This window comes from Crassostrea angulata, chromosome 10 (assembly GCF_025612915.1).
Source record: "Crassostrea angulata isolate pt1a10 chromosome 10, ASM2561291v2, whole genome shotgun sequence".
NCBI classification, from domain to species: Eukaryota; Metazoa; Mollusca; class Bivalvia; order Ostreida; family Ostreidae; genus Magallana; species Magallana angulata.
Genome location: NC_069120.1, coordinates 11,381,157 through 11,404,040, shown reverse-complemented (window position 1 = coordinate 11,404,040; position 22,884 = coordinate 11,381,157). Strand labels below are relative to the sequence as shown.

The window sequence follows — 22,884 nt, the reverse complement described above, 5'->3', positions numbered from 1 at the left end:
TGCTACGAAAACAAATCAGTACTTAGTTGATGTTCATTTTGGTGAAGTCACTTAATTTGTTAATGCCGTCAGGGCGGAAAGACTCAGTCTATGCATCCAAAATTTTTCTTTATTTTTTCTCTCCGCATCTGTCCAGTTAGGGTTGTGATCAATGACCAAAACCATCATGTCCTCCCATTTGTGACCATCTAAATTAAAATGTTCCTCGACTGGTTCTTTAATTTTCTTAGTTTTGATGGTGGAACGATGATTATTGATGCGCCTGCGGAGGTCTCCTGTTTCCCCTACGTATTGCTTCTGACAAAATTTACAATTGATGAGATATACACAATTGTCCGTACGACAAGAAGTATTTGCGAAAATTTTGTAAGTACGGCCAGTAATGGGGCTAGAGAAGTCGTCTGCATCGATCAGAGCTGTGTTTGCACAACAGACATCTGGTGTCAGAACAAGTTCTAAAGCCACCATTAGGCAGAGGGTTATTTAGTTTGGTTCTTACCACCATGTCCTTTTTGAAAACCTCAACCATTTTATCATTGCTGTAAAGGATTGGCAGGTTCTTCTTTAGGACTGCATTTAGGCCCCTAAGGACAGGGTGGTAAGTAGTGACAAATGGGACCTTGTTGTCTTCGTTTTTGGGTTTATATTTCAGAAGGGATAAACGATCCTCTTTAGCTAAATCATCAATTGCATTTTGTACAGAGTGCGAGCTGTAGCCCCTGGCACATAAGTGGGATTTTAGGAGTTGACTTTGCTCAGTGTATAGTTCTTGAGTTGAACAAATACGTCTGACTCTGGTGGCTAGGCCTTTTGGTATGCCTCTAAACGTATGAGGTGGGTGGCAGCTAGACGTCATTAAATAGAGGTGGGAATCTGTAGGTTTAGTATGAAGATTGAAATCGAGTTTACCATCGACTAAAGTTGAAGTAGTGTCAAGAAACGTGTTGTTGAATGAGGAAATTTCAGTCGTAAATTTGATAGAATGATGGAAAGAATTGACAAAGGTAATAAAATCATCGAGGTTGTTTCTGTTGTCAACCCACTTCATTTCCATGTCGTCTATAAAGCGCAACCAACTAAGAGGTTTGAAGGGTGACTGTGTTAGTAGGTTGCGCTCTAGATTACCCATGAATATATTGGCATAAGATGGTACCATTTTGGTGCCCATAGCAGTGCCACTGACTTGAAGGTAGTGTTCTCCATTGAACATAAAATTATTGAATTTTAGAACATGCTCTAGGAGCTTGGTGAGAGATTCAGTTGAAGGGATCTGAACCTCTCTAGCGTCCCACACCTCTTTACAGGCTGCAATACCTTCGTCATGCGGAATGTTGGTGTAAAGGGATGTGACATCCATCGTCACGAGAATAGTATTATCTGGAAGATTTGAAGATGGCGTTTTGTTAAGATAATCCGTTGTATCTTTAAGATAAGACGGTAAATTTTCAACATGTGGACGGAGATGAAGGTCGATGAAATTCTGAATTCTGAAACATCAGTGGGATGTCCAATGGCACTAACTATGGGACGTCCTGGCATTCCAGGTTTGTGAATTTTTGGAAGAACATAAAATTGGCCAAAAACTGGACAGATGCGGAGAGAAAAAATAAAGAAAAATTTTGGATGCATAGACTGAAGTCATTCCGCCCTGACGGCATTAACAAATTAAGTGACTTCACCAAAATGAACATCAACTAAGTACTGATTTGTTTTCGTAGCAATATCACCATCTTCATCTTTTTCGGTCCATGTACAAACTATTAATCATGTTATTTATTCAAATTATTAGCTATTTCCTTAATCGGTTTTGTTCTTTTTCTTTATTTCACTTCCATTAGTTTTTACATTCATGATTATTTATGTGGTCTTTTACAGGGCCAATCTTCCCTACAAACTTTCACTACGAATTATCTTACTAGTACAACTTAATTAACAGCAACCCCCAATTAGCAAGTTAATTCGTTCGCGTTATCTTTCAGCACTTCTTCACAGACCGTCCGCTGCATCGGACGGGATTTTTCTTTCTCGGGCTCGAATTCTTAAATATAAAGATTTAGCTGCCACGTTTTGATCCGGTGTTTAAACATTATCTAGTTTTTATATATTATTTAGTTTAGTTTAGTGCTAGTTTTGTAGATGTTTTTCTTCTTTCTTATGTAGTTTTTATTTTGTTGTCCTGAAGAAGGGACGGGTTGTCCCGAAAATTTGACAATATTTTACTTTATTGTTCGTGTCGTTGGTTATTTTTAGTGCTTTTATATATATATATATATATATATATATATATATATATATATATATATATATATATATATATATATATACATACATAATGTATATACCCATCGTCGGAAACCCATGCACGGTTCCTGTCTCGGTAAGAGAAGCGAAACATTTCTGTCTTGGTAAGAGAAGCAAGACAGACCGTCGGTTTCCGACGATGTGTTGTACCATGCTGCCGTATCCCTTAGGGAACGAAAATTAAGGATGTGCAAGCTGTGCTCGTTGTAATTATTTAAACAATAAAATGCTCTCTTTGGTGATTCATTTGGGATATGAAGGTAGCAACATTGCAGGAAAAAATACATAACCCGCGTTAACATCTTTCTTTTAGCATATTAAAAATTTGATTATCATGATTATGAAAAGTAAGTAAATTCACTAAATTACTGTTAATGTACGTAAGTAAGTAAGCTAAAAGAAACAGCTAAATCGTCTCCTGTGAGACTTTGAGTCTGACATCGTCATGATTATTTCGCGCAGTCCGTGATTTTTCCTAGGTCGCTGTAGGTTTTGACCAATCGATGAACAGGGCGTGTCGATACTAGTATCTGTCCTGTCAGTTTCTTGTCAGTTTCAGCCGCTATATATTTCGACCAATCGATAAACGGGGCGTATAGATTTCAGTCTGGCTGTTTTTATAGAGCTATGAATTATATATAACAATAAGTTTCCGTAAGAAATAGAGAAAATAATATTTCATACATATGGTGACGATGAAAAGTTTTCAACACTAAGCCCTCAATCACTGTGATCCACCAAGCATCTCGGAGAGCACCTGTACCTATATAAAATAAGGATGCAGACGATGGAGATGTTCTGAAAAATGTTATAGTAAAGCATATTGCCACACACAAGACATATTTCCGGGGGTAAGGTTGGAAGGTTCCATAACTTGACGTAAAATTTACAGAGTTCTATTTTATGTGTGTTGAATGGAATATAGTGAATGGGGTTGTCCTGCGTTTATGGTGTTGAATAGGAAGAAATCAGGGTCCGAAAGCATGCGCTGGAGTCGATGTGGAAGTTGGTTACAGATGCAATAACAGTTTTCCCCCCAGCGACCCTTTGGGGGGGGGGGGTAACTAACTTGCAGATAGGACAAGATATGTTGAGTGAGATTGTATCTATAGCCGTAGTTCTGATATCGTCATGAATATATCCAAATTGTTTGTGCTCAGGTGAGTGGATGTAGGAAAAAAGCCGATGAAGAAAAATCTTTGTATTTGAAAGGTTTGGATGCCTAAATTATATAGGCGGCCGAAGATTTGAAGTTTCTTTTTGCCGCTTTTAGATGTTATTGGAAGAAGCCCAAGAAGTTATGCGCAAGTATCAGATCTGGTACTCTTTGGGAGGCCTATTGCATTTTGAAAATAAAGTGCTGAAAGGTCTCATTTTTGAGGAGGTCGTACCAGAGTTCAGAGCCGTTCACGATGTATTATACACTTCTGATGCAAAGCCGGGATATGGTATCTGGGTTGAGATTTTCTGTCGTCTTTTCCTGCAATAAAGGCGAGTTCCTAGATGATTAAAAGTCTTGGACAGGTAGATAGGTTCTGTATCGAAAAACCATGTAGCAGGCGAATCTTTATGAGGTGGTGAGGGATTTAAAAGCTGTGATGAGAATATTTTAAAGCCGGCTGTGATGAGAATATTCTGGATGGCTGAAGGAGATAAAGCTATGAAGGAGATATTGTCCGCAAGGGTAGGGTTAGAACTAGTGATACTGTAAATACCCATACTCGGACACTGGTTCTGAATTTCTTGAAGTCGGTCGTCAATGAAAAGAAGGTATAGAGAAAAATTGACATGATTCCACCTTGACGACCTCCTTGTGAAATAGGGAACCAGGAGGAGCTTGTTTAATTTACTACAACATGAACATGAGGTATTGGTGTGACAGTCTTCAATAAGACTCCACAGGCGTCCTGAAACTTCGAGGCAATGAAACTTGTACATTAGGCAGTGACTCCAGACTGTGTCGAATGCTTTCTGTGTATTTAGGAGAGCGACATACTGTATAGGGACTATCAAGTTCTTGATTAGGCCTAAAAAAAAAAGTTGTGTGTTTCGGGTAACCCGACCTAACCTACAAAAATGGCCCGATCCTACCATTTTTAGATGTCTGATTTTATCCGATTGTGAATTTTATCTATTTCCAATAAAAAATACGTTTTTAAATATGAAACAAACAAACATTCTTAGGATTCATGCAAAAAAATATGGTAAAATAAAAAAAAATCCCTACCTATCTAACCTAATTTTTTCATCAGTGTTACCCTAAACACACAATTTTTTTTTTAGGCCTTATGAAAAATGGATAACCGGATGCCGTGAGGCAACCTAGCTTTGGCTGAAAACCCTGCTTTTGTTGCATGGTTTGGGAAAGCAGTAGTAACTTTAATAATACATTTATTAGTTTTAATGCTTGTAAGCAAAAATTCTCAATTTTCGAAAACCTTTAGAAAACATGGCATTGGTCTGTAACTGTCTGGGGGTTTCTTTGGTTTGTTACTTCCTTTGTGTATGGGAACGATTGTGTCTTTTTTCCCCCCAAGAATCATGGACTTGGCCAATTTTAATTATTGAGTTTAAGAGATGAAGTATACACAGTTTAAGTTCTAACCCTCCGTAGATGATATGCTCATTGTGGATAAATCTTCTTATTTTACAGCTTCGAATAACAAATACATATTTCCTAGCTTCAGTCGGTCCCCATTAGGTAATCAATCCTCCCATCTTAACTTACTACGACACAAGACAAATATAATATATAATCATCGGGGTGCGTAGCATTCCTTGCAACTTCAACTTTTACTGTTGCTTTTCACTATTTTCATTTCCATTTATTACACCTCCTAAAAAGTGTGGGGGACCTATGTTAAAATGCCTGCTGCGAAAATAAGGGGCAGCCCACTCCCCCCCCCCCCCCCCCCCCACCCCATCCACCCGCTTAGGTTCGATCAACACTAAAAAATAATAATTCACGCATTATCAGGGTTAATTAAGAGTAGAAAACAATACACAAATGACCGATGTAATCAATTTTTTCAATCTGATTAAAATTAGATCCTTTGATCCTCTCACTTAGATCGCTACACTCATATGTAGTGTAGCGATCTAAGTGAGCGGATCAAAGGATCTGATAGTGTAGCGATCTAAGTGAGCGGATCAAAGGATCTGATTTTAATCAGATTGCATTTTTTAAAAATAAAGGGTGTGATTTAATCAGCCTATAGTATAACAATGCATTTAAAAGCAGATTTAAAAACTAAAAGGATTGCGTATTAATATGTATGTGGACGAATTGATTTTTTTAAAACTTTGACCTTTGTATTGAATAGAGATTTGTAATCAAGCTGTTGAATTTCCGATTTTTCTCTACATTTCGAACAAATTTTGAGGCACCAAAAAGTGATTTGAAATAATATATATAGTCACAGTACAGGCACGTAGGATCGTTTTTGAAAGTGGGGGGGGGGGGGCAGACTCATCCAAAATATCTTGACAAGCAAACAAAAAAAAAGGGGGGGGAATTTTAAGTTTCCCAAAATCTTCAAATTCCTAATCCTTGGGAGGGGGCGGGGGGGGGGGGTGCTGGCTTAGTATATAACTTCAATTTCACTCCTCATTTCCTTATTTTCATATCAATTTTTTACATACTCCCAAAAAAGTGGGGGGACACCTTCATGTTTATTCAATTTTTTATATGTAAATTTTAAAAAATTTGTTCCTGCGAGAAAAAGTGGGGGGGGGGGGGGGCCTGGCCCCCTAATGCTACGTCCTGCAGTATTATACAATTATTTAATGCTTTAGCAGTCAATAGACCAGAATATTTTTCCCGAGGTGCAGGGAACAGCTCAGTATGATCTATTGCCCAAGGCCAACGGCCGAGGGCAATAGATCATACTGAGCTGCTCCCTGCACCAAGGGAAAAAATTCTGGTCTATTGACTGTTCAAGCGTTAAATAATTGTTTTATTACCTAATTCCTTTTTTAGTTTTCGGGGTTTACAATTTGCATATTGCAGATGGTTTTCGTGCCATTACCGTAAATTTGGAAATTTTTACCGTAGATAAATTTTTAGCTAATTTGCGCGTGCTCTGCATTCGCAAAATTTTTTTTTCCTAAAAATTAATCAACAACAAAAGAAAGTAATAAAATTTTTGCCGAAGTCTGGTCTCTTCTCCTTACTATATGAACAGGTGTCCGTAAGTAGTGGTCATTTAAAAAAAAAACTGTTTATATAACCAGGTAATTATACCCCAAAGCTATAATCAGCGTGTGGAGAAGGACTTCACTCAAAATCGTATCTGGTAGCCTCATGTCTATCTTAAGTGTACATGTACACTGATGACACTGCATGCATGCGTGATTTATTCATAGATATGATATGTACCGGCGTTACGCAGAATGTAGCGTTATTTTTTTTACCCCATTCACAGTGTACTGGCGGGACACCAAAATTCACGAAATACGAAAATTTGTACAGTATTTTGAATTTCTTGCTGAATGCCGCCATTTTCTTCTCATTCTCGCTCGCTTGACACAGGAAAACATCATCACCTGTGTTTGACACGTGACTCTCCGATACTTGTGTGGTGTACACAAACCGTCGCATGTGAAGGTGTGAACTGCTAATTGGGATAATTATCTCGCTATAAATCCGTATCAAGATACCCCTTTAGGTAGTTTTGTTGCATTTGCTGCTGATATTGTATATATCGGTAATTTGAACAAGATATAAATTGCAGACATCAACTCTCACATGATACTATATGAAGTTGGTAAACATATATACGATTCGTGAGAAAATTAGAGGCGGCGGTAATATACGATGTCCGAAGGTTTGCTAACACTGTGGATGTCAGTATGTTGACATTTAATATTTGAGTGCTTTTTAATTTTCGCGCCGATGACAATTCGCAAAAATTTAAAACGTAAAAATTAATCTATAGCTTTATGACTCGAATTCGCAAAAATAAATCGACGTAAAAATTTCCAGATTTACGGTATGCAATATACTAAGATTTTTTTTTCATCTTTTACATGCACAAAACCTGTTGCATGCATTACAACATCTCAATTTAATATTAGTTTACACAAAGAAGGGGGAATCTTCAACCCATTAGATTTTAAATACATGTAGTCTTTTACCTTATATGAGGTTTTAAAACTATTGATTATTTGATACTCCATTTTGATAACATTGAATTTGGTTTCACCAAGTACTAAAAACAGCGTTTATGTAAAGTACTATACATTCCATGAGAACTATCGAAAGGATGTAACATTAACATACCCGCGTTCTGAAATACGTTGCCGGTCCAATAGATCGCAGTCTATTGACCGGCGGTCCAATAGATCGCAGTCTATTGACCGGCGGTCTAATAGATCGCAGTCTATTGACCGGCAGTTCAAAATAGACGCAAATATTTAATATGTAATAGAACAACAAAATCCCTTTGATTAGGTAATAACAGAAAATAGTGTCCGCACGTGAAATATCAATTGATACTTATTCTGCGAATTGCTCAGATCATTACAGAAATGGACCGCCATATAGCACGGCGCGCAATGAAAAAATATATTACGGCAGATTTGTGTATGTGCAGTGGATACCGAAAGTAGGAAACGTGGGCATAAAATCTAGAAATGGCTACCGCGTCTCTCACTGCTGAGTACGCTAAATCTGGCAAGGCGGGCTGTAAAGGGTGCGGAAAGTCCATTGACAAGGGGGAACTCCGCATAGGATATGTCGGGAAGGCAAACTTCGGAGCTACGGCGTGGTATCACTACGATTGTTTATGGGCTGATACAGACAGTCTTAAATCGGTCGACGCGTCCAAATCGGCAAAGGTTTTGGTGCAAAATTACGACAGTCTGAAGGGTGAAGACAAGAAGAAACTGGATAAAGATTTTCCCAAGTTTTGCAAGGAAGCATCCACAAAAGCAAGCAAAGCTGAACCTAAGCCGAAATCTGATTTGGCGGCAGAATATGCACCGTCTGCCAAGTCTAACTGTAAAGGATGTTCAAAACCCATCGGCAAGTCCACGCTGCGCGTGGGATTCCCAGGTAAGGCAAATTTCGGCGCCACTGCCTGGTATCATTATGACTGCGTGTGGAAGGAAAGTGTTCTTCTAGCACCTATTGATACTTCTCAAAGTTTAGAAGAAACTGTAGATGGGTTCGAAAAACTGAAAAACGAGGACCAGACAAAACTTAGCAGCGATCTGAAGAAAAACTGCAAAGCAGCCGCAGAGAAAGAGCCCCCTTTGCCGCCAAAAATGGCTGCAGATTATGCGAAGTCTGACAAATCGGAGTGCAAAAGCTGCGCCACAAAAATTGCCAAGAATGCCTTACGTGTAGGGTTCACTGGCAAGGCAAACTTTGGGGCCGTGGCATGGTATCATGTAGATTGTCTGAAGAAATGTCCACAAGAATACTTGAAAGGAATTAAGGCAGATAAACCATTGGAAGAACTTGTCGATGGCTTCGACAAACTGAACAAAGATGATCAAAAGAAAGTAGAAAAGGAAGTGAAAGCTTTGGCTTCTCCTACAGGAGCACCAAAACGAAAATCTGAGGGCGAAGGTTAGGAAAATTGTTGTGCATCTTCCCTTGAGCAATTTTTGAATACATGTACTTGTACTATTTGAAGAACCTTCCGTTATGTTTGGCAAAATGTTTAAAGTAACACTCCCAAACTAATTATAACTGTGCATCCTCATTTTTTATTCATACAAATAAATAGTTGGATGTTTATTTTTTCTTGCAGAAAGTGCAAAAGCGTCTCCCGCGAAGAAGGGCAGGAAGTAGAGACAATCATGTGAAGCCAAGTTTCCTGTTGTCCGGCGGATATACATGACTGTATTGTACAATCGCCCTTGACCAATTATTGCATGCTCTGACACCGGTTTTTAAAAGGTGTAATCTATCCCTTATATTGTTATCATTTACTAGTCAATAAAAGCGTATAATTGGATTGTTCTTATTTTAATGTCGTATGCTTAAAAGGCATTTTTACATGGTTCTGTTGACACATGTATACAAATATGTTTATACGATTCCTCGGATGCCTTTGAAATTTATTACATCGCAAAAAAGTATATTGTTAACCAAAATTAAGATCACTGGCTAAACATGATAGATACATTTAGTAGAACGTTTCAAATAAAAGTGTCTTATGAAAGAAAACTACAAAATAATTGCAAGCCAGTAACCTTCACTGAAACTTCAATAAATCTCCGAAATCTACAAGAAATTGATCGTATACGTTTGTCATTGAATTTTTATTTATAAATACAAGACTTATTTGGTAGTGTTTTCATTAATTATACCTAACTATAACTCGGACAGGTCCACTACCCCCGCCAGCATTCAATTTAGGGCAGTTTGATAATGAAAAAAATGGATGAAGATGTAGATGTGTTATCTTATTTTTGCTTGGTACAGTGATACATGTAAATTCTCGCACAACCCATCTCTGTATCTTTTTATTTTGTAACTTACTGATTGGGAATTTGACAGTTAATATTGCCCCTCGGTGATATTTTATATAAAGATGAATAATTCATGTCGGACGCAAAATAGAATGTAGAATAAAGAAGAGAAATATTTCTTGAGGATCGTCGCAATGACATTGAAGATTATTCTCATAACTGAAATAACAGTGTATAGAAACTACTTATGTACGTAGTGTACAAAGCATTTAATGAATGAAAATCATTGTTGTATAAACTGTATGAAGAAGAGGTGTTACATGTTATGTAGCTAATTCTCTCAATTATATATCATCATGATATAAATGGACGTATATTCTATATAAACAGTATATATGTATACGTCCATATCACCATATAACAATTAAGTAGATATTTGTTTGTTTCAAATATATTGATATCAATATTTATGAATATTGAGGTAAATAAAAAGATATTGAGTTCATTTAGCGTAATCATTATAGTCATCAGTGGAACTCATCCCAAAATTTATTCAAGTTACAAAATCTCTCTTAAATTAATTAACATCTACTTCTCTTGTTTAGTAAAGCCAACAAAATTAAGAATTCAATCGCCCTTTATAATTAAAGACTCCCCCCCCCCCCCCTCCAATAATATATATATATAAATATTTCTTCGTTTTTACGGTTACGGGTAAAATCAAAATATTTTTGTTGTTAATTTTTCGGTGCGTCGTAAGCCATTATTTATAGAATCGGGATCGGTATCTTCGTAGTGATGACTTTGAGCATGCGCAATGAACTTGGAAGAGCGCGAATGAAATTTGAAAAAATGCAATGTAAGTTTGTTATATTTCAGATATTTGATATGAAATCGCATAATATCAGCAAGTTTTCTCAGAATTGTTTCATTTCACTTCTAAAATTGAGCTGGAGAGTTATGCGTTTAAAAAAACATATATATAATTTTCTACTGAAAATTCATAGAACTTCCGGTAGTAAACAAACGTAAAGAAGCCAAGTATACTGAGAGATTCTTAGGAAGTAAAAACTCAAATACTGAATGCATTTATACAACATGAAAAAAAAATAGCCCAATGAAAATACAAATATTTTAATTCATGCGTTTTAATACCCATTAAACAGCAACACGTACATATCACTCACTTCTCTCTGCACACTGTACATTGGCGGAGTTTGACGAACAAGTTCCAACTTGACAACATTTCTCATGTGTTTATGGTCGGCGTCAAGTGTAATGATCTTGTGTTGTGCAGAGAATATGGGGTTTAATTTAATGTCAGGATTGATCATATTCGTTTTCCAAGGTAAAAAAAATTATTATTAAAGTTTTATTGGAGAATTAATTAAATTTTAACAGCTGTTTAAAATAATTTTCTTCTGAAACAAGGGAAACATGTTTCTGCAGTGAGTAAGAGTATTATCTTTTTAGTTTTACCAAAATCCATAAGCATACCTAATGCAATTTACATTGCATATACATTTAAAGGATGTAAAAATGACCATGTTTTAAAAATATGTTACTGTAGTAAAGTAAAAAGTAGATCTATTTTAATCAAGCACATAAAGTGCAACAAGGTTAGTGTTTTAAAGGAATGTAGAGTACTATGTTTCATATTTAGAATTGCATGTTTTTCAATTATTATTCTTTAATTTACCAGAAGAATTGGAATACATATTATTGTTTAATTTGTCATTTATAATACTAATTATTGAATCAATAAACATAATAAAACTTAAAGCATTGGGGAAAGTATATATACACTGTAATAAAGATGAGTAAATTATTTTTTACAAAAAAATACCCAGAAAAAAATTCTTTCAATTCTAAAATAATAGAGATCAAATAAATGTATTGTACATTTCTAATATTAGAATTGAAACACTCTTTTCTACCAATATATTCAATACATGTATATATGCAAATATCAGCAGTAATGCACCAAGCTCACTAATTTACTCTATTAAAAATGATTATAGGGCAATCCCAAATGGATTTGTAGAAACATGTATGATATGTTAATGCTGTTTTGCGTAAAGCCCACAAGAATTGAATTTAAAATGCACCATTAGATTGTTAAAATTGGTTTAAAGTCCTTCATGGAATTTCAGACTGAATCCATTTAAATGAAATTAAAACTCCACCCTTGGATATTTTATAGATTTTTGATTCACCTGTTAGTACACAAAAGGTCATCAAAAAAGTTGTAGGTGGTAACAACATTTTACTTGGCTAAAAATAAAACAAAGAATTCCAATCACTTAAATGTTAATTACCGGTATTAATACACATAACTTGCATGTGGTGCACCCAGGATTTAAAAGTACTGCATTCATGCAGAGACAATCACCAGTATGAAAATGTTGGATTTTTAATATTGAAGGTAATCGTGAATTAATATAACTGAAATTTTACTGGTGACAGATATTCAGTCATACAGAGTAGGAATTTTAAAATACTTAAGATCAATATTTATTTTAGCTCAACTTTGGTTTTGATCAGGTACTCTGTGGCAAACATGTCCAGACAGTGTTATCCAGTATTTTGTGTAATGAATGAGTTGTTATCTTGGGTTTTGTGTCAAGATAACACATAATGATAGATTTGCAATTTGTAAACTTATTTAGGAGTACCTTGTTTTTGGCATAGAGTCTTAACATTTTTTGATAAGAATGAGGATATTTAGGTGTTCTTAACATTTACATACACCCTCCATTTCAAAATAAGATATTATGATACATGAATATATTTCTTTGAGTATTTTGGGAAGGCAGATAATGTTTAATACCAAATAAGAATATTTGACTGTCATTTGATTCTTTTATATTTGACAGTAAACCTAAGAAATTTATAGAATAGAATTGTCTCTAATTTTAATTGATCAATTGATTCAATTCCCAATATTTTTAACAGATAACCATATGGAAGTAAAAAATGCCTGCACAACATCATGTTCACTTCAGTGATTCAACTGTAGAGGAAAAAGAGGAATCTCTGCCACGCCAGTATACTGGGTAGGTGTATATATTACTTTCATGCTTATCTTTTTTGGGTGCTATAATTTCCTTTACAGAACTGAGAAGTAAACATTTTTTTTTATTTACTTTTTTTACAAGAACAAAACCCAACAAGTAAATGAAATTTTGATATGATTTTTTGCTGAGAAGCTTAAAAAAAATCCTCACTTTCATGTGGAAAGGTTCCAATTTTATAGATATTCTCATTTGAAGCAAGTTTAAGCCATTGAACCTTTCATATGATTATACATGTACATTCATCATATTTAGATTGTCAGAGGAAATGGCAATGTTGAAGTTTCCAAAAGTGAAGAATATTCTGTGGGACCATGACAGTACAGGAGATGACTTGCACCTAAGTCTGTCATATTACAGGTATGAACTATTTCATGTCGTGCTGACAGAACACTTGTTAGCCATGCTTGTACATGTATTATGATTAGACATCTTTGACTGTCATCGAGTTTCTTTTTATTTTAGTGAAATAAAGATGTCTATGGCAATTTTTTCATTCTAAAAATGTTCAAAGGTTTACAAAAACTTTGTTGCAGGAAACCTCAGTTATATGTCACAGAAAAAGTACTGCGTTTTGCTCAGAGGCATTTAGAGAGTTCACGAGGCACCTCTTGTAGCTGTGCCCTTCAAGGCTCGATAGCTTTGGATCAAGGTAAGCCTTGTTACCTGCTATACTTATTGCTTGCTATATTCATGTCCAGTATGGCATAGGTTTCGTCTACAAAATACAGTCAAAACTCGTTATCTCATACTAGATGGGACTGGTTATAAACTTCGAGATATCAAGGGTGAAATATCTAAAGTACAAGTACAAATCACTTCGACATATCCTTTGTATTTGAGATATGGGTGTTCAAGATAACAAAGTTTTAATTTCATTTAAACTAATTCTTAAAGGCATATTAGGAAAATTATGGTATTTTTTCTCTTTTTTGACAAAATATAGAACTTCCATGTGATATGTATTTTCTATACTACAGATGGAGAAGGCCTGACCTTTGTCCTTGACAGGTTTGATCCTGGAGGAGGAGGGACAATAAGCTGCAGTGGTCTGACCCCAGGGGATATATCTGTACCATTTGAGGTATGTCTCACAAAGGTCTTTCATTATCCTGTTGATAAATTAATATACCAAATGTACATACATGTATGTCTACAGATGTATATTCTGCTGTTTACAAATCCACATCCTACTTATTTTTCATTTTATTTGAACAGATGTTTGGAAACACAAAAGAAAACCGTCATGGTTCACAAAGTGATTATTTCAATGCTCTCAAGGTGAGGACTTTTTATAAAAATTGGGTAATGTGAAGTTTACGAAATAATTTATTTCCAATACATTTTCAAAGATTATGTACCATGAAATACATTTGTTTTGGAGCAGCAAATGTCAATATTAAATTTATTGAAATTAATGTTGTCTATTACAGCTTATTCAGCAAAAGATTAGTAGTAAAGACTCAATAGAAATCAGCAATTTTCTCCTTGCAAAAGGATGGTGCAGTTTTTACACACATGGTGAAAAAAGTGTTCATCACATAGACTTTGATGTTGTAACCTTAGCAACAGAATTTAAAGTCACACCAATACCAGTAGTTCCTATTGTGCCAACAGCATTGTCCAAAAACTTGTCTGGGCCAATGAGTCTTAGTCATCTACAGGGGGAACCAAAAACTGGGTGAGCTTACCAAACATTCCAGTATCATCAATCTGGTCTTTTTAACCATGTGGTTTTATTTTACAATACTGACACATAGACACAGTGGCACTCCTTTAGCCAGAACACATTTGGTTTTTTCTTTTCCAAACCTACATGTAAATTAAAAGATAACATTTCAGCAGTAGAGAAACAGTTTTGATGCTGTAATTTGCTCTTTTATGATTCTCAACTTTAATTCATGGGAACTTATAATGATATTGATTTGTGAAACAATGAATACTTGATTGATATATTTTTTCTAACACATAGCTACCTAACCATGGATCACACAAGGAAAGTGTTATTAGTGCTAGAATCTGATCCCAAAGTTTTCAATCTTCCATTGGTGGGAATGTAAGTATGGCAGGTTTACTGTGATTTTATACAAATCTCGCAAAGTTTGATGAATCTTGGTAGTAACAGATAATGTTTGTTCAAAGGAAAGATATCTACAGATTCATGTTCTTATTTTTTTTTTCGGATTACAGATGGATAAGTGGTGTGTCCTATGTATACAGCCCATTTGTCTGGGCAAGTTGTATTCGATACCTGTTCAACTCCAGCATAAATGACAGGTAATATTTATGTTAGAGTTTAGGAAAAAATATGTTTGCATTGAATGCATTCATTAGAAAGGATTACTAATCATGCTAAGATATTTCACATTAGAAATAATTTGTAAATTTATTTCCTTCATAGAAATAGAGATTATTCTTTTATGTACAGTACTTTTTGATGTCAATGCATTCTTTAATATTGGGAAAGTTGACTTCGTGTTAACTCATTGTGATTCTTGTTACTTTGATAGAGTTTGTTCTGTGGCGGAACCCTTTCTTTTGGTGCTATATAGTCCTTTACATTCCAAACCTGAGTTTTATGATGTTACCATTCAAAATGCTGAGGGAAATATGCAGTTTGATCTGTACACAGGCTATGAAGTTGTTAGTCTACCTAAGGTTTGTAGCAGGTTTTTTTTTTTGCTTGATTGTGTTTTTGATTTTTAAAAACAGTTTTAAAGGTCTTTTTATATGACAGTTGTTTTATGAGTGAAAAAATGTTATATGGCTCAGTGTACTTTCTTACAGACCATTACCAACAATTCTCAAAACAGTGTGGAAATTGAACTAAGCTCAGCAAAGCCAGGGAAGAAAAGAGAGACATTTGATGCTGCACAACATGAATATAACAGTCTAAGGTGAATAAATCCCAAGAAACTAGTCAAACTCAGTGTTTATGAAATGAACAGATTATTTTGAAAAATTTATTTTTATGCAAATTTGAATGTAAAATTCTGTAAAACATTTATATTTTGTCTATTTTATGGATGGTATGATAATTAAAGCTTTTTCACTGTGCAGGCCTGCACTAAAGAAGGAAAACCTTGAAGTGCCAGTATCAGCTGCAGAGTTGGAAGAAATGACCCCCAGAATTCGACCAGCCCCCTACACTTCACAGGTATCTGTCAAACAATTAAATGTTATGGTACCATATTAATGTGTTAATGTCCTGAGCTCTAGGCTTTCCAATGGAATGCTGTTCATTGTTGTTTAGTTGAGTTTATAACTTGGAAGATTTACATCGTAATTTATTTTCTGATTGGAATACTGCTACATGATGGAAAGAAGATAAGAATATATGAAATAGTAAAAATCACTGTTCAAAACATTTTAAACTTATTGAGTGGCTACTCATATATGGTTTTTATAAGTCTGCATTTTTAGATTTCTTTTTATTTTGCTAGATTTTCAATACATAATACTGCAGTATTAATGATGTTTTTGTAGTGATTCAGCGATAGTCGCGGACGATCGAAAAATCGTCGTTAGACTGCTACCGATGCCGACAATCGATAGCTGAAAGCTGACATCGATAGTCGGTAAACATTTGACTAAAATTTGAACTTGCGGTAAACAAATCCGTTTCGTGCCGGTTCTATGCATTTTTTAATTTCCGAAAAGAACGATAACTCTAAATAAAGTTCAAAGTTAAAATGGCTGAGCAAAGTGGGCAGGACGCGACGACAGGGTCTCAGATCTACCCTTAACTAAGGACAACCCGGTCGGCAGTCCGAAATATTTGACGTTTTCCTGGCTTTTTAAACGATTTTGATATTTAACATGCCAGGCAAGTAAAATATCAAAATCATTTAAAAGTCAGGTAAACGTCAGATATTTCGGACTTCCCGGTAGGTTGTGTGGAAATAGTTTGGCTTCACTACAAAAAAAAAAGTAGACAGAACTTATATGTGGTGGTAGTCAGTTATTCTGCAAACTCTGTAGAAAATCGTATGCCAAAAAAGGTAAACAGAAAAAAATGTCAGCTTCACACCATGACTTGCACGTCACATGTTAGACATGTTTTGTTGCTTTGTGCGGTCAGTGAAGTTTGCCAGTTCTATTTTATAAATTAATTTTTTTTTATGATCAGCGTTTACGATGATTTAAAATCCAAGATCTAGAATGAGATGGTCTTAGGAGGACACAATAGTGTTTTTGAAAATGAATATGGATTTGTACTTGTGAAAAATTGAAAACTGTATAGTGGTAAATACCTTGTACATGTTCTGTATTTTTTCTGATAAAAAATTGATACTTGAACAGAAAGTTCATAACTTACTACGGCTTTAATTGTTATAATAGTAATAACACTCTGTCACATAACAGAAACTTTTAATCTGCAAAAGCTGAATGCCTATAATGCCCTATATTGAAATACAAAACTTCTATTGACTTATTGTGTTATTTATCTCGAAACAAAATCTATCTAGCTGAAATATAACTTCTTGTTTATGATTTAATAATAATAATAATAGACGTTTGAAACAGAAGTGCATTCATGACCATATTTATTAAAGTTCATTTTGCAAATGCCTATGTTAGTTATATTTGCTTGAATATACTATAAGTACGTGTACATAATTAATACATGTAACTATAAATTCAGTAAGTTGAAAATCACCGATGATTTTCGATTATGAATCGAAATGGTGTTTCCGATTCGATTCGATAATCGATAGTGTTTTCTGTCCGATTCTGAAACACTATGTTTTTGAACCTCTGATTAAACCTTAATATTATGTTGATAGGTGCCTAAAGCTGTCCCCATGGTGCCAGAGGTTTCGCTGATATTTGGGGACGAAAACTCGGGGATATTGACAGAGACTGGACCCAGACAACCTCCCATCATGCATGGCAAACCAACAGGGGTTCATTATGTTCAAGACTTTCTGTCCAGCTCTCACCAACCTCTGAAATACCCTCCCTCTAGTCATACTCCAGTGCCCAATGGAGACAGCAAGTTAGGCAGTCATTTTCACAGTGCTCCAAACTTACAGCAGATGAGGTCAGCAAAACCACAACAGCAGTGTACACTTCCCTGCTGTACTAACAACCAAACCATGCAGAATGGTAGATTAGCTCAGAATTATTTATCCAACGGCACTCTTCAACAGAAGAGACCTCAGAATGGTGCAAATGTATTTCCTCAGCCTTCAAGTACTAAACACCACAGAAGATCCATGACTGCAGTTCCTCAGGGTCATTATGGTTATCCGGCACAACAGCCGTATCACCACCCAGTACCAAGCAGTGCTCCATACAGGCCACCACCAAACACTGGACCCATCTATAGGGGACCCTCCTACCCACCCCATGACTTGAGACATTCTTGTTCATGTCCTGACTGCATGTACCAAATGCCATTACAAAATAATCAGATTCGTCCTCAAGCTCAAATGCAGCAACAAGCTCAAATGCAGCAGCAAGTTCAAATGCAACACCAAGCTCAAATGCAGCCACAAAACTATGGTATTCCTGGTCCCAGTGTCAGAGCGCCTATACCTGACTGCACTCCAAAACCTCAATATTCTCAGGCATTCCCTGTGATGTCCCAGTCAAATCAGTTGCAAAATGCTCAACAGTTAAATTATCCACAACAGATGCAGCCTTTACCACAGGAAATTGTTTCTACTCAATCCCAAACAAACACTGCAAATACAAAATCCCAAGTGCCACCTCCACAGGAATCCACGTTGTCTCCTCGCAATGCATCTGAGGCAAGAAGCAGTCAAGCTGACAGCAGTGGAAGATCAAGTGATGACAGTGGGTTTAGTGTCACACCAGAAAAGAAGGTGAATAATTCAGCAGAGGACAATGCAGACTTCCAGTCTTCAGCATTTGGGAAAGGAATCAACTGGAACCAGGTACCCCAAGAGGTCTACCAACTTCTGATGCATCAGGATGCTCAACTGAAACAATTACAAGCACAAATACAGACCTTGATACAAAATCAGAGTGTATCAACTCAATATACAACCATGACAGAACTGAACTCTACTGCAGGAAAGTCATCCGTCCAAAACTCAACAGGAAATGATCAGGCGGTTCAGAAGTGTGAGATGGGAACAAACACCACCATCTTTAACCAGAATGATAAAAACTCTGTAGCTCTTCAGACAAGTCCTGTAAAACCTGTGTCACTTTCTCAAGAACCTGTCGATCCTCTCTGGTCCAGATCCCAAGAGCATCCAAATCTTGCCAGATCCCAGGAATATCAAGATAGTCCCAGATCACAAGAATATCCAGATAGTGCCAGGTCTCGGGATCATCCAGACAGTGCCAGGTCTCAGGATTATCCAGACAGTGCCAGGTCCAGAGAACCTCCGCACAGTGCCAGATCTAGTAGAAGTTCTCCGTTACAGCCTGCTAATGGTCAGATGAGTGATAGATCTAGTCACAGTTCTCATTCCCAGGAAGGCAGTAACTATGAGGCCCGTACCCCAGCAGATATCAGACACAGGGGAATCTTGCCCATGAACAGCACAGAGAGAGAAGACTTTGATTTGAACATGACCCAGGGAGAGCTTTACAATGTAGTGAACAATGTCGCACTTCACAACAAAACCATGGACAGTATTCACTCAGATATGATTGTGGACATGCCCAGTTACCATTCATCTCCATCAAGGTATGCTTATTTTTCTTGTAGGTCTACATAGTTATTTGGTCACATGAATAATCGGTCTCTTGAAAACTTTTCCTTAGTGAAAAGTTTGACAAAGCAGTTATTCTCTTTTGCAACGCATTAACACTGTGAATTGAAATTATAGGTCCCAAGTATCTCCTGACTCTGGGTCTGGTGAGATTTCCCAGAGCCCGATCAGTGCCAGTATGTGTGGAGACCAGCAGCATTACAGTGGAGATTCAGAGGACGAGGATGAAGAGGAAGGGCCGGGACAACTCAGTGCTGACAACAAGGAGTATTATGACAAACTAATGGTAACTACTACCGACTGCTCTCAGTCTTCGTAATCTAACTATTGGATACATGTATGTTTATATCAGATCTAATGTTTATGTGGATTTATTATGTCCTGAGATGAACTCTGTAAGTAATTCAGTGCAGTGTTTTGTTTTTCTTTGAAAAACAGTATTTTGGAATGAATGCCCCCATTGTGTTTTTGTGTTTCAGGAGAATATCCACAAGCTCCTGCAGCATCAGGATAGTGAGTTGACCGGAGAGTTGACAGCTGATACTCTACAGAACGACCCGCTACAGCAGAGCGTCATGCTGGGACAGTACCTCAACTCCATGAGGTCAGTGCTATTTATGTCTTGTTGGATATTCTAATATGACGTAAAAAAAATTTAGAAAGATAAGATTTATTTTACTGGATTTTTTAAACTGTCTAATTTACAGGATTAATGGAGGCCAGAATCCTGTGGAGACAACATTCATTCCTAAAATAAACTACATGTCTATGATGTTTGAATCTGACTCTGATTGTTCTATGGAGATCAATGCTATGGCTATGAAGTATCTGAAGGATGAACAACTTACTCAACTGAATAAACTCCAAACTCAGTCTCGTTTAAAGGGAAATAAGGACAATCAGAAGGCAAATCTACTGCGTCAGGTTCTGGGTGAAGGCAGAGACACAACACCAGATGTCACCACAACGGGCATGTCACCCAATGACATGACCTTCGCCACAAGAAAATATCTGGAGAAGTATGGATTGGTTAATGACAATGACAGTACAAGATCTGGAAATACCTCAGAATCTACAGTGAATGACACTTATGAACTGAAAGTCAATTTCTCCACAGTAAACTCACCTGTAAATTCTCCACATCGAAATGTGCCCGACTCCTTTCGCACACCAGTGTCTCGAAAGTCTCGCAGCCCCTTTTTGGACTCATTAAGAAGTCAGAACAAAACGGGAAGTCCATTCCAGAATACCTCAGGGAGTCCATATGTAAACAGTGTACGGACATTAGAGAAATCCTCTGGTCCATGTGTAAATAATGGAACTGTGTCTGATAGAACAGGCAGTCCCTATACTAACAGTTATGATGTGTCCACCAGAACACCAAGCAGTAGGAGGGAAACAGTGGATAGTCCTCAAGGTCAGGGCCAGAGTAGATCCAACAGTTATGGAAGGGAAGACTCTGCCATGAGAACCCCTGTCAGAGGAAACAGTCATTCTTATGACAACGAAGGCCAAGACATCACCCCCAAATCTACGCCAAACCAAAGAATGCAGCCAGTGTTGAGACCAGCCTATACCCCCAGTCCAAATCATGGGGAAAGGCACCGCATGCTTAGTCCAATAACTCAAGAAGAACCTGCAGAAACAAGTGGCCAGGCTATCACTCATCAACAGTCTGAACATGAGGAGAAAGTTTTAGATATAACCAGGCTAAAAATGATGCCAAAACTCTTGTGATGTTCTGTAGTTAGGTAAAACTCATTTAATTTATTATACATAGTTTGTAGATGAATGTAAGGATTGCAGGTTTTTTAAAAATGTAGAGATATTTATTTCTATCTGTAAACAATGAATAGTTATAGTGAACTCTGTGATGTATCTGTACATAAGCACTTGTTGCGGCTCAGCACTGGTTGCCCCAGGCATGTCTTGGTGGCGTTTTATCTGTTTAAGTTTCTTTCCTATTTATTTTTAAAGCCCAAGGCTGTGATATTTTGTTTTAACAGCCATTAAATGGCTGGATCTTTTTCTTTTATTTATCTTTTTAAAAATCTCACAATTGGTTGTCAAATCAGTTTTTGTTTGTTTCAAATGCATATGAATGGTTTAGTTGTGTGATCAACCCGCTATTTGAAATAAGAGTGACAACTTCTCTTGTTCAAAAAAATTGCCATTTTGACGTTCAGCAGTTGCAGGGTAGAGAGATATTGGTTTCTATTTTTGGATGACAATACTAGTACATGTAATACAGACGTAGAACATTTGATTTTATTGGAAGATTGTGAGAATGATATTTAGGATCTAAATAAAAACTGTACAAAACTAGTCAGCAAATAGTGAAAATAGTTATAGTATGAGTTGTAGGGCATTGTCATATACCATATGTTATTACTGTATCTTAGAATGAGCAGAAATGCATTTAGATATTAAATAATTGGAATAAATATACAATGTTCAATATAAAACTTATCATATATTTTGAATATACTAACTGCATTTATTTTACATTACCTTTTTAACTTGAAAATTCATGTCTTTTCAAATAGGTACAAATTTTTGTATTTTTTAGTACAGCAACATAATTGACTTTCAATATTTACTTCATACTGGAAATTAATTCCTTGTTTTTGTACACGTATTTTAAATATCATTTATTTTTTTTATTTTTTTTTACACTGTATTTGATTTCAGCTCACAATAGTTGCAAATTTTTCAGTTTTTAATCTCTACCAGGTTTAGCTGGGAGCTAGAAATACTTAGAATCAATAAATTTTACAGACAGAATACAGTCATGTCATTTTTAAAACTACTCTGTATTGTTACTCATTTATTTGAACAATTAAACTTAGAAAAAACAAGTTGTCTTGTACTTCATTATGTAATCAATTGATTTGGCTTTTGTTACAAGGACCTTTTTTGCAAAAATACTAACGACTTGATAAATTTGGGTTGTTGAAGGGATTGGCCATTTTATATAATCAAACTTTAGTCTGCACAGCTGGTGATTTTACACTAGTTTCAGCTTTTTTGGCTGAATGCTTTTCCAGAAAATATTTTAAGATATTTCTTTATATCATCCTACCCAAAAATTCTCCCAGCATTGTGACTAAACCCTACTCCTTGGGATCATAATTTATACAATCTTGAATCTACACTACATGAGGATGCTTTCCAACAAGTTACAGCTTTTCTGGCCTTTGTGGGTTTGAGATTTTTAAAGAATGTTTCCTCTATACTTCCTTAGCAAAAATTTGACCCCCATTGTGGCCCCATCCTACCCCCTGGGTTCACATATGAACAAACTTAAATCTACACTACCTCTGGATGCTTCCATACAAGTTGCAGCTTTTCTGACCAACTTGATTTTGAGAAGATTTTCCCTGTAAATTTTATGT

At 36.1% G+C, this 22,884-nt stretch overlaps 3 protein-coding genes across 4 annotated transcripts; 2 read left to right on the top strand and 1 right to left on the bottom strand.

The window, feature by feature from the left end:
* Nucleotides 1–388: 388 nt before the first annotated feature.
* Nucleotides 389–1,357, bottom strand: LOC128164885 (uncharacterized). Its single transcript, XM_052828943.1, has one exon. It carries the CDS (start codon nucleotides 1,355–1,357, stop codon nucleotides 389–391), a length of 969 nt encoding a protein of 322 aa, XP_052684903.1.
* Nucleotides 1,358–7,859: 6,502 nt separating this feature from the next.
* LOC128165533 (poly [ADP-ribose] polymerase 1-like) lies at nucleotides 7,860–9,266 on the top strand. Its single transcript, XM_052830171.1, has 2 exons — nucleotides 7,860–8,875; nucleotides 9,060–9,266. Exons 1-2 carry the CDS (start codon nucleotides 7,936–7,938, stop codon nucleotides 9,098–9,100), a joined length of 981 nt encoding a protein of 326 aa, XP_052686131.1. The 5' UTR covers nucleotides 7,860–7,935; the 3' UTR covers nucleotides 9,101–9,266.
* Nucleotides 9,267–10,515: 1,249 nt separating this feature from the next.
* On the top strand, nucleotides 10,516–22,347 carry LOC128165528 (SCL-interrupting locus protein homolog). Of its 2 annotated transcripts, none has more exons than XM_052830165.1 (16): nucleotides 10,516–10,582; nucleotides 12,679–12,779; nucleotides 13,053–13,157; nucleotides 13,334–13,449; nucleotides 13,778–13,881; nucleotides 14,016–14,078; nucleotides 14,231–14,478; nucleotides 14,770–14,853; nucleotides 14,988–15,074; nucleotides 15,308–15,455; nucleotides 15,585–15,694; nucleotides 15,858–15,954; nucleotides 17,585–19,464; nucleotides 19,607–19,775; nucleotides 19,969–20,093; nucleotides 20,197–22,347. In XM_052830165.1, the coding sequence occupies exons 2-16, from the start codon at nucleotides 12,700–12,702 to the stop codon at nucleotides 21,224–21,226; spliced, it is 4,446 nt and encodes a 1,481-aa protein (XP_052686125.1). In that variant the 5' UTR covers nucleotides 10,516–10,582; nucleotides 12,679–12,699; the 3' UTR covers nucleotides 21,227–22,347. The 2 variants fall into 2 exon arrangements, with proteins under 2 accessions (XP_052686125.1, XP_052686124.1); XM_052830164.1 differs by lacking the exon at nucleotides 10,516–10,582 and adding an exon at nucleotides 10,607–11,071.
* The last annotated feature ends 537 nt before the right edge of the window (nucleotides 22,348–22,884 follow it).

Coding starts and splice junctions, on each gene's coding strand:
- LOC128165528 (XM_052830165.1), top strand. CDS start 12,700: ATGCCTGCACAACATCATGTTCACTTCAGTGATTCAACTGTAGAGGAA. Junction 13,882..14,015: donor ATATATCTGTACCATTTGAG/GTATGTCTCACA, acceptor TTATTTGAACAG/ATGTTTGGAAACACAAAAGA. Junction 19,776..19,968: donor AGTATTATGACAAACTAATG/GTAACTACTACC, acceptor TTTGTGTTTCAG/GAGAATATCCACAAGCTCCT.
- LOC128165533 (XM_052830171.1), top strand. CDS start 7,936: ATGGCTACCGCGTCTCTCACTGCTGAGTACGCTAAATCTGGCAAGGCG. Junction 8,876..9,059: donor ACGAAAATCTGAGGGCGAAG/GTTAGGAAAATT, acceptor TTTTTCTTGCAG/AAAGTGCAAAAGCGTCTCCC.
- LOC128164885 (XM_052828943.1), bottom strand. CDS start 1,357: ATGGATGTCACATCCCTTTACACCAACATTCCGCATGACGAAGGTATT.